General features: G+C 34.7%; 1 protein-coding gene across 1 annotated transcript; it reads left to right on the top strand.

Moving 5' to 3' along the window:
• The first annotated feature begins 9,973 nt into the window (after positions 1-9,973).
• Positions 9,974-10,902, top strand: LOC134374751 (olfactory receptor 6F1-like). Its single transcript, XM_063092687.1, is given in 3 exon segments — positions 9,974-10,053; positions 10,055-10,700; positions 10,702-10,902. Coding segments are annotated over 3 exon segments (927 nt in total).
• Positions 10,903-12,213: the final 1,311 nt, after the last annotated feature.

Genomic DNA, 12,213 nt, shown 5'->3' with positions numbered 1-12,213 from the left:
TTTTTCTTATGTCTATTGGCTGTTCGTATGTCTTTTTTTGAAAAATATCTGTTCAGGTTTTTTGCCCATTTTTTAATTGGGTTATTTGTTTCTTTGTTATTGAGTGGCTTTAATTACTTATATATTTTTGCTATTAACCTCTTATCATATATACAATTTGCAAAAATTTTCTCCCAAACAATAGGTTGTCTCTTCACTCTACATATTATTCCCTTTGATGTTTGGAAGCTTTTTAGTTTGGTACAATCCCATTTATTTTTGCTTTCCTTGCCTGTGCTTTGGGGGTCTTATTCAAAAAACAATTGCCCAGATCAACATCATGGAGCTTTTCCTCTATGTTTTCTTTTAGTAGTCTTATAGATTCAGGTCTTCTATTTAAGTCTTTAATCACCTGATTTGACTTCTGTATGGCATAAGAAAGAGCCCAATCTTATTTTTCTGCATGTGAATATCCAGTTTTCCCAACACTGTTTATTGAAGAGACTCTCTTTTCATCTCTGTGGTGGGAGAGTAAATTAGTGCAGCCATTTTGGAAAATAAAATGAAGGTTTTCAAAAATCTAAAAGTGCAATTACCATATGATCCAGCAATCCCACTCCTAGGTATATATATCCAAAAGAATTGAGATCAGAATGTAAGAGAAATATCTGCACTCATATGTTCATTTAAGTGTTATTCACAATAGCAAAAGTATGGGATCAACCTAAGTACCCATCAATGGATGAATGGATAAAGAAAATATGGTATACATACATAATGGAATACTATGTAGCCTTCAAAAAATAAATTTTGTCATTTGTGACAACATTTATTAACCTGGAGGACATTATGCTAAGTGAAATAAGTCAGGCAAAGAAAAAAACATACTGTAAAGTTTCCTGATGGGTTGAATCCAAAAAAGTCAGTTTCATAGAAACAGAAAGTAGAAAGGTGGTTACCAGAGGCTGAGCGGGAGAAGTGGAAAAAAATATTGTAAAAGAAGAAGTGTTGATCAAAGGGTGCAAAGTTTCAGTTAGACTAGAGAAACAGGTTTTGGCCATCTGTTGCACTGCATAGTGACCACAGATAATAATAATGTAGTGCATACTTCAAAATTGCCAAAAGAATAGATATTTAATGTTTTCAACACGCACAAAAAATAAGTTGGTGAGGTAATAAATATATTATATAGTTTGATTTAATCTTTCTAGAATGGATACCTATATCAAAACTTAACATTGTACCCCATAAATATATAAAATTTTTACATTTCAATTAATTAATTTTAGGAAACTAAATGTGATAATTAGAACTTCAAAAAATCTCAATGAAAGCAGAACTATTTCTGTGACATGGTCAGTTAAGAATTAAACAAAAAAAAAAAAAGAATTAAACAAACTTGAAAATAAAAGACACAGAGAAAATTATTGGTAAATGTGAATGCATAAAAGTTTAAGATTTTCTATAAGAAAAATACACAACAGTGTAGAAAAAGACAGGATAGACTCAGAAAATATGTTTACAAACTATATAATAATCAGTTCCTAGAAAAATATGATACATAAAATAATTTTAAAACACAAATTAATTAAAAATAAAGCATATAAAATGCAATTTATGAAAGACTCCTAGAAAACAAACAAACATGAAATAATGGTCAAATACACTTGTGATCAAGAAAAAATTGATAAAATCCTAATTAGATATCCCTTTAGTTGAGATAAAAAAAAAAAAACTTTCAAATACTAATAATACCAAATGTTGGCAAAAATGTGGAGAAATAAGAATGAATCATAATCTAAATTTATTAAACTGCTTTGAAGAGCAATTGGCACTATCTAGAGAAATTCAAGATATGCACATGCTATAATTAATGCTTCTGAATATATTCCCTTGAGTGTTTTGGGTTTTTTTGTTTTGGGGTTTTTTTGCCTCTGTATTCTTGGAGAAATGGCCAAATCTGATCATTACAAACCAATTGTTAGATTTTGAAAATGAAAAATGGGAGCCAAATTTAATGTCCACTGAAAAGATAAGAACAGCAAATTGTCATGCTGTCATCACAGAGTAACTCTATATAGTAATCATATAAAATACAGAAATAAAAAATATAAATTCAAATTAAAATGAAAGCACAAATCTGCATGTGTCAGTGCTGATAAAGTTGAAAACATAAAAGCTTGTCATTTCACCTAGAAAAATTTAGGAAAGTAAAAGTATTAAGCCATAATTGATTGAAGTTGTAAAAGTGTTGTAATAAAAAATTATTAGAGAACTTATGATAGAAACATTCCCCCTACTGAGTGGGTTGGTGTGATGCTAAAAGAAACTGCTTCAGAATATCCAATCCACCCTCATTATTATACCCTACACTCCAGCCTGAAACAGGGTAGTCATTATTCTGACATCTAATGGGAAATAAATACACCCCACTCTTCCTTCCCCAAAGAAGTGATAACCAAAAGAATCAGCTCTGACCAGGTCAGCTACATTAAAATGCCTTGAGAGATCTGGGATAAATCAGTAATCACATCCACCTGTCCTGGAAAATATCATAGGATCATTTTTACTTAAAGGCACCAAAAAGCCATAAAACAGCCTAGAATGCTTCCTATAACCTTTATGTAACCTAATAACAATCCCAAATCTATGCAGCATGTACAGCCAATAGAAAACTCGATGAAGTAATTAGGAGGGGCTGTCCCTCTCTCTCTCCTTTGATCCTTTCCCTTTCTTATGATTATAAAATGCTAAGCTCTGCTGGCCTTCTTTGAAACATATTTTTTTCAGGGTGACCTGTTCTATGTATCTCCCTGGTTGCAGTCATCATATTGGCTCAATAAATCCTTGCTAAATATATTTGGCCTCAGCTTCTTTTTAGGTCAATAGAAGTTATCTACTTATAATCCTTCTTAGAGTTGTCATTACCAATTAAATGCAATTCACCCTTGAGAGAACACCTATTTTTCACTCCTTATACATATAATTCTCATGAATACAATAAACAAAATATTGGGAATTATGCCATAAATTGGGTACTGCCAGTCATTGTTCCGTGGAGATGGTCTTCCACACATGTAGCCAAATGGCCCTCCATAATGTGTACAAATAGTTTTTCCACAAGATTTTTAATTCTTCTTGTACCAATATAGACCTTGTAATATAAAAGCTTAACTTTTTTTCATTGTTGAAAATTTAACTCTACTTTAAAAATAAGACCACTGAAGAATTCCAGAAACAGCTATGAAATACAATCCTTTTGATACTTTTGGGAAATATTGGAACCTTATTAATTAATGTATTGAATTCAGACTTCCTTCCCTTGAGTTCAAGACTTTCTTAGGATGCTTATTTCTTATGGCTCTTTAACATGAACCAATCACTCAGGCCAAAAATAATTAACTATTTCCTCATTTTTCTAAAGGATGTTATTTTTCTTGCCAGAAATGCTTTCTATCTCATGTTTTTAAAATCCTCTTCTACTTGAAGACCCTCTTAAAACTCCCCTCCACTGGGAAGCATTCAATCTCTAATCTGATCACTAATTTCAATCATATATTTCCAGCTCTCTTATGAAATAATTCTACTTTTATTAAATATTAGTGGTGACACTGTAGAAGATATTTTCAGGCCATTTCCCTTAAACTAAAAATATTAGATGAAAACAGTCAAAGAGAACTAGAAAATCATTCATTTCTTTTCTATCTCTTAATTTGCTTTGCAAAGTGGTTTATTTCTCAGTGATATTCTAATGAATGCTTATCAACATGTTGGGGCTCAGGACACACCACCCCAAAATATTACTGTAGGAGACCAGAATATGCCATGCCAAAATATACTTCTTCGGCATATTTACAGGACGTTATTTTGAGAAACTGCAGACACAGGAGTAGCTCTGAAAAGCTGCCCTTTGTAAAGGAAATTTACATCTATAGAGGAAATCTACATTAGTAAAAATAACTGTACCAAAAAAAGGGTGTTCTGAGACAGCTTTTATTACCTGAGAGTCTTTTTATATGCATAAGAAGACAATCTTTATTCACCATGCATTTTCTCCCAACACCCTCCCATAACTTGTCCTTACCACCCCCCAGGAGCCCCAACTCCTCATTCCCTTCTGTACCTCAGAATACTACATAAGCTCCAATCATCTGACCCTTCCTTAAGTCTCATATTTAGTGGGATTCCCACACATACATGTGTAAGTAAACATGGTTTTTCTCTTGTTAATCAAGCCAATTTAATTTGTAACTCAGGCAAAGAACCCAGAAGGGTGAAGGTAAGCCATTTTTCCCTCCCCTATAAATACATAGATGATGATATACCTTGAAGTTAAAATTCAATTGTCTAGAACAATTTGTAAGCATGTAAATGACTGGATAGAAAAAATCTTCTAGAGTTCAGAAAGTATTTCTATAGATAGATCATTGCATGTGTTACTATTCTTCCTTTTTTTCTGTCCTGGCCCAATCAGCCCAAGACCAGGAAGGGCATACCTGTTGTCCAGCAAAGTCAGGTTTATTGACTCATTCCAATAAGGGAGGCTGACAGCTAAAAGCATCATGAGGTGTCTCCTTAAACAGAGCAAAAGACAGAGTTACTTCAGATTTGGAGGAAGGATGAAGCTGAGTTGAAATTTTAAAGAAAGATTGCTTTTACAGGCTGAAAACAAAGCAAGGTTCCTTGTAAACGGTCAACATCAGATCTGGACCCAAATGTTCTGTGTCCCTGGAACCTGCAAAGTTAAGATAGGTGAAGAATTTTGTGTCCAGAAACTCCATGTCTGAAGCTCCCCTCCTGGGATAGAAAGAGAGGTTGTATGTCTACGTCAAAGTAAGTAAGGTGCTCCTAGAAAAGGAGTGATATTTCATTTTTATCCATATAATTTAAAGCAACAAAGTTTTTAATATCTAAGATTTTAAAGAAAATTCTCAGTCAGTAAGAAAACAGTTATCACTCAGAGAATGGAGTCATTATGACACTTTACAGATGCAACATGCCCTTGGATGAAATTATTTCCTGTTATATTTACAGCTGGCTTTTTTTCTCTGCTATTTTAGTCTGATGAACAACAAAGGCAGGTTATTTTTTTATTCAGAGCTAATTTTTAATTTTCAGTTATATGCTTTATTGTTAGGTTTTTAATTGAACTGATTTGTCTGTTTTATTCTGTTTGATTTGTTTAGAGTTTTTACAAATTTGTTGAAATCATTAAATGTTTTTATTTGCTAAAAGTTTTCAGCAAGACAAAGGAACCTGATTAAGATATGTAAAACCCAAATAAATATTTCTTTCCTCTTCCAGTAAGTAATTTTAGAATTCACTCATTTAAATTAAATGACTGAAAAAAATTCTGAAGCCATCTATTTAGAAAGATTTAACAAAAATTCATGTAATTTTGAATTAGCCCTAAGTACCCGAGAGAGAATTAATAGTTCACTTTTCTCCCAGAAGATTCATCCATACATAAGCAATCACTTAAGAACAAATTGTTTTCAGTATGGAGCTCATTATGATGAAGAGAAGTAGAGAGTATGGAAGACACCAAAATGTAAATTGAATGTAACTAGTACCAGACAGGATTAGAGCAAAAGGACAAAAGGAAATGGATGGATTTTGGAAGTGACCAGTGCCACTGTGCACACAATAAGCACCAGCACAAAATAGCCGCCAGCCTCGTCTTCCACTCCATCACCAAACCCCTGCCCACTCCCTGCTTCCCTTTAGCAGAAGACTCCTGACTTACACACAACTTTACAGCTTCCGCATCAGCGCAGTTCTCCACCCAGTTACATCAACCTAATGGTCCCTGCCTGCCATACATTTCATGCCCAACAGCTAATATAAACTCTTGCAAACCCATTGTTGCTGCTGTCCCCCATTTTCAGGGCAGCCCCAGGCTGTCCTCCATTTTGAGTACAGCCCAGCAGATTTCTTTCTTTAATAAAGCTTGAATGGTACCCAGCATCTTGGCTCACTTTCTTTCAGAAATAGAAAAAAGACTGAGATAAAATTTGAAAAACTTGAATTAATCAAAGAGTAATGTGTGATAAGAGGAAGAAGCATACCATGAAATAATAAGATAACCAAAAGGGAAAAGAAAAGAGAGAGATAGAAGAAATGATTGCAATCAAAATGTAGTATTTTTAAATGAAGAAACCATGGAGTGAAAAAGTGGGAAGAGGCGATGTGGAGTTTATGGCAGAAAGAATTGCAGCTGGGTAAGTGAATAGAGCAATTATGGATTTGACATGTTCTATCCAATGCTTGATCAATGGGTAAATTCATAACCACAAATTTGTGCTATGTGATAGATCCATCATAGCATTCAATCAGTGCCACAAATTGCCTGTGATTCAGAAACAATTAAATGTAGTTATTTTTTGATAAAATACTACATATTTCTATGAAAAATAATTGTTATATTGTATATTTAAAATCAAACACTTTATAAATGGAAGAAATTAAAATTATTTATTATATTTAGTCAATAAATTGTTAAAACCTCAATTTATTTATTGAAAAGAAAAGCTTAACCTGTTTATTAACTTAAAAAAGTGGAATGGTGATTTATTTAAACACAATAAATCCAACTATTTCCTTTTCTTTTCTTTCTTTCTTTTTTTAAACTCTTGTTAAGCCATATGCATAGAGTCCCTTTTAGACCATCTTAAAATTTAAATTTGGGGCCTAATCATCATATGCCTCAAACAAATATTTGGTCGTGGTATCTGGCAAATTCAGCAGCATAACTGAAAGTAAAATATGAAAATGCAATATCATAATATGGTAATGGATATTCTATTTATTCTCTTTCAGTTATTAAAAATTGATTTTTAAGTTTTAAAAATAGAAAATGATGAACATAAATTATTTTATTCACATTACTCATAAAAGATAGAAATACTTTGTACTAGTAGATTTTCAAAATACCTTTGACCAGCGATTTCTATTTAAATATGAATTAAAATATTTTTTAATTTACCAATCAGACACCTTTGGGACATAAAAAGAGATTCTGAAAGCAGCAAGTTCAAAGTACCCAAAGTGCCATGACTCTGGAGTCAGATTGATAGTCATGGCTCCACTTTGGACAACTTCTTCAACTTTTTCTTCTTTGTGTTTCTGTTTTCTCTATAAACATAGTAGAACAACAATAAGACCAAGCTAACATGATTTACAGCGATTGTGTTATATAATACACTAGTGACTAACTAATCAGCATACACTAAATGTTGGCTATTGTTAGCTGTTATTATGAGTTTACATTTACATGGGTGCTCCTTGACTACCATTTTTAAAAAGGACAACTGAACAATGCCAAAAGATATTTACAATTGACATTGGTACCTGAAATGGAAAATAGTTGTTACATACATTGGTTAGCCATAAGTGATACAGATATTGGAACATATTAGCTTTAAGAAATCTGTGAAAGACATTAGTTAACACTTATTACTAAGGAGCATATTTTCTTTGTATTCTTTATTGTTCTGTCTCATCCATCAGTGTCTTAGACAATTTTTTTTAATTAGGACAATTAATTCTATTTAGTTTCCTTTGCTACTGTAGAGGAGTAAGAAAATATTTATTCTCTACTCATCTTAGATTTATTGGCTGGAACCCTGCAAACTAGACTGACAAAAGACAGATTAACAAGAGAAAAACAAACAAGTTTATTAACAAATGCATCACACATACACACTGAAGAAGTCAGGGATGAGTAACTCCAAGGGGTTGTTAGAATGTGAGCTTATATAGCATCTTAACAAAAGAACAATAAATTTGTAGAGATGTCATAAGATAAAGGAAAAGGACTTTGAGCTTGTAGAGGTGGCAAATTGTGGAAGGGTAAATACATGGGAAAACTAATGAAAAACAACGGTTATTTTAGCAAGGTTTGTTATGAAGATTTTTTTTGGTACTGTCTCTGGGCTAACATGAGTCTAGAGTTGTCCTTGCTGACTAAGAATCATCTTGTCCTTCCTAGTAGAAAGAGGATATCCAGAGAGTTTTTCTAGTATCTGTTTTTTTTTTGTTTGTTAGTTTTTTGTTTTTTTGTTTTTCCCGATTGCCTTCAGCTCAAAATAATCCTTATGTCAGAGGAACATATTTTGGGGTGACATATCCTGAACACCGTCAGTACCCAATGAAGGAAACCTTGGAAAAGTCATGTGTTCTCTCTGACCTTCAGGTTCTTTATTTGGGAAAAAAAATGAGAAGGATGCTAGATACGTGTTCCTCCAAGTGTGGTCCCTGGCCAGTGACATCTTCTGTAAGTTTGTGTGAAATGTAGAAGCACAGGCCAGACCCCCCATCAGTGAATGAGAATCTGCATTTTGACAATACCCTGAGGTGATTCACGTGCCTAGAGCCTTGCTCTACAAGACTTAAGAAGCCCCTCTGCCATCAGTGACATAAACCCAATGTGTAGATCCACTTACTTTGTAGACCCATTCTGTAGTCTAAATATGCTTGTTGACCTGCATACATGTAATAAATTGGAGATTTATGAAGGACATGGCATTTGTTGTTGGCGAGTGTAAGAGTGTAATATGTGAAATGGAGAGAGAGAACACTTCTACTCATAAGGGAATTCCTAGAGTGAAGACGAAGACCACATTGAACAAAGACAATGTGGTCTTTTTTCAAAAATCTGCCTCCAAAATGTAGATTCTAGCCACCCACATGTTTGACAGTAAAAGCTTCCCAATTGATTTTCTGATTTATAGGCTTTGTCCTCAAAAGTAGGGTTCAGAAATAAAACTGTAAACATTTCTTAAATCATTTCAAAATTATTTTCTGCCCTAAGTCTGCTCTTAGAGCACTCACTTCCAAATGAGCTTCAGGATGTCCTCGTTACCTTATACAATATGGAATTTATTTGTTTATTTTTTTGGTGAGAAGAATATATCACATTAAGAAGTTTAAACACTAAATGATTCAGATTAGATAAAACAAAAATCAGTTTGAAAGTAATTCTTTTTTAAAATTCCTATAGTTGACTTCTAAACACTATTTATGAAAACAGAACTTGTAAATTAGAAGATCACTTTAGGAGCTATAAATGTCAAACATGAATGTGAAGAGAACCTAGGAGTGGGAGGCCAATTTCTGAACAAAGACAGAATTACATGTTTTCTTTTAAGGGCCATGCAGAGTCTAGTTAAAAAATAGTGAATTGAGTCAAAATGAAATGATCAGTCCTTTGTGGACATAGAGGTAATCTGTGACTGAGCTGGGGCATGGCTGGAGTGGGACCGTGGAGGCATAGAGACCGAATTTGAATTATGGATCTGAAGTATAACTGTCAGTGAAATCTTTGCAAAATTGTCAAGTCTTTTCACAATCTTTTTTTTTCATTCAGCAAACATTTATCGAGCACCTACCCTCTTCAAGCATTGCTCAAAGGATTTTGCATATATCATTAAACAAAACAGAAAAAAAAAGCACTGCCCTCTTAAACTTTCATTTTATTTGGGAAAACAGATCAAGAACATTAAATCTAATGAATAAGTAAATGATATAGTATGTTTGAAAGTTTTAAGTGTTGTGGAACAATGAGAATTGAGTAAGGGGATACAGAATGCAGAGTGAACTATGAATATCAATTTTAGATAGGTTACTCAGGGTAGGCATCTTGTCAACCTGTTGATAAAACTATACAGCTCACAGAGTCAGTGGTGGCAGCTGAGGTTCGAAAAGCAACTCTGTGGGTCCAAGAGATGAGGGAGGCCAAGAGAATCTGAGAGGCACATAACATAATTCTAGCACAGCACTGCTTATAATAATACATTTCACTGTTTTGTTAAAATAACTAATATCAACATGCCTAGCTCCAAGTACCAAGCAGGCACTCAACACGTTAGGCCATCTCTGAATATCTGCATTCAGTTATTGATGTTCTTTCATGAATCCATTTATCTTTACAGAACTGCGTGATTGGGTCAAAGACCTAAGTGTGCATCGTCTGTTTCCTGGTTTAAGGTCGACAATGGACATAGACAATAAAACTATGCTTCAGGACTTTCTCTTGCTGGGCATTCCTGGGTCCCAGTCCCTTCAGCTCTCTCTCTATGCTTTTTCTGGTGATGTACATCATCACAGTTGGTGGTAACATAGCTGTCTTGATGTTGGTGAGTACCTCCCACCAGCTACATACCCCAATGTACTTCTTTCTGAGCAACCTCTCTTTTCTGGAGATTTGGTATACCACAGCTGCAGTCCCTAAAACCCTGGCCATCCTACTGGGAAGGAGCCAGACCATATCCTTTACGAGCTGTCTTTTGCAGATGTACCTTGTTTTCTCATTAGGCTGCACAGAATACTTCCTCCTGGCAGCCATGGCTTATGACTGCTATCTGGCCATCTGCTGTCCTCTACACTATGGCGCCATCATGAGCAGCCTGCTCTCAGCACAGCTGGCAATGGCCTCCTGGCTCTGTTGTTTCCTGGCTATTCCAGCACCAATGGCCCTCATCAGTGGCCCTTCCTTCTGCGGCCCCCGTGCCATCAACCACTTCTTCTGTGACATTGCGCCCTGGATCACCCTGGCCTGCCCCAGCACACAGGTAATAGAGATCGTGGCCTTTGTGATTGCTTTTGTAGTCATCCTGAGTTCATGCCTCATCACCCTGGTCTCCTGTGTCTACATCATCAGCACCATCCTCAGGATACCCTCGACCAGCGGCCAGAGCAAAGCCTTCTCCACCTGTTCCTCCCAATCTCAACGTGGTGCTCATCTGGTATGGATCCATGATTTTCCTTCACGTCCACACTTCCATCAAAGATGCTTTGGATCTGACCAAAGCCGTCCATGTCCTGAACACTGTGGTGACTAAACCAGTTCTAAACGCCTTCATCTATAAGCTCCGTAACAAGGAAGTAAGAAAATCTCTACTGAAGAAATGGGAAGGAAAATAAATTTCCTCCAATATGGCAGATGTCCTGTTAATTGTATCCACATCTATAGAGAGGTTCCAAGTAAGAATATGAAGGAACAAGGGTAAATCTTCTTTGATACAAGAAAAGAAGGAAAAATTAAGAAAAAAACCTGAAAAACAAAACAAAACAGAACAAAAAAAACCCCACAGTATGCTCCTCTACGTTATCACATATGATAGGAATGGGAGTTTGTGATAAGCAAACTGGACTTTTTTGAGCAAACAAATAAATAAATAATTGTACATTGAATTAGATTTGCTCTTGATTTTCATTTTTAAAATTAGGAGCACTTACCCAGTGAGAAGGATGCTTTACTAAATAAACCCTAAGTTCTTCTTGTTCCCTTTCTTAAGATTATTTTTTTATCACCTAAGTGAAAAATTTTGAGAACTGTATTTGTGAAATGTGGGATATGAGAAATATAAAACATTAAATGAATAAAAACATAACCGAAATTAGAGTGTACGGTTATTTCATCATAGTCTTTTTTTGTATAAGATACAGTAAAATACATAAATATGGAATTAAAAGCTGATAATTGCAATGTGCCATATTTGTTTCTTGTGGATAGTGAGCAAAGTAATCCAAAAAGTGGGGAATGAAAAGTAGGTAAACAGGACTTCAGGAGGATTTGAATAAAGCAACAGAAGTCCCTTGTGTAGCAATGCATTGGCCTTAGAAAAGGAAAATATTGATGCATTCTGACTGTCAACAAATCAGCAAGGTTAGAACATCCAGTGGTTTGAAAGGAAAAATAACAAAAGGAAACAATAATTGTAGTAGTTGTTTGATTTCCCACTGAAAGACTGCATCCCTTAGGAAGCAGGATACTTTCCTTTTCAATCATCAACACAGAAGCCTTTTACTATGGCTGTGGATTAGAGGCAGCAAATGGGGGCTCAGCAGACTTTTAAACCAGCTGCAAATATATTTTCTTTGTCCTGCTCACATTGGCTGACACATGTACAAATAAGAGCCCCTTCTCACAGGAGAAATGCCTAAGGGGCTGAGTGGCAGCTGTCTGTAGACCATGTTTGTTTGTATATTTGAAACCTTTCCTGGTTTCAAAAATGAAGTAGGGGAGGATAGAACAAGAAAGCTATATATTTGAAGGAAATTGAAGAAAATGTTTATTTTTTAACAATTGAAATAAATATATAGGTAGAAAATTTTAAGATATATACAAAGTGACACTTCATGGTGAGACAAAGTAAACATCTTAGAGTATATATGAAAGAAAATAAAAACTACCTAAGAATGAACAAGCATAGATGACCCACCAGGAAAAAG

Source organism: Cynocephalus volans, chromosome 4 (genome assembly GCF_027409185.1).
Source record: "Cynocephalus volans isolate mCynVol1 chromosome 4, mCynVol1.pri, whole genome shotgun sequence".
Classification (NCBI taxonomy): Eukaryota; Metazoa; Chordata; class Mammalia; order Dermoptera; family Cynocephalidae; genus Cynocephalus; species Cynocephalus volans.
Note: the sequence above shows the minus strand (reverse complement) of the source record. Positions and strands in the feature narration are given on the sequence as shown.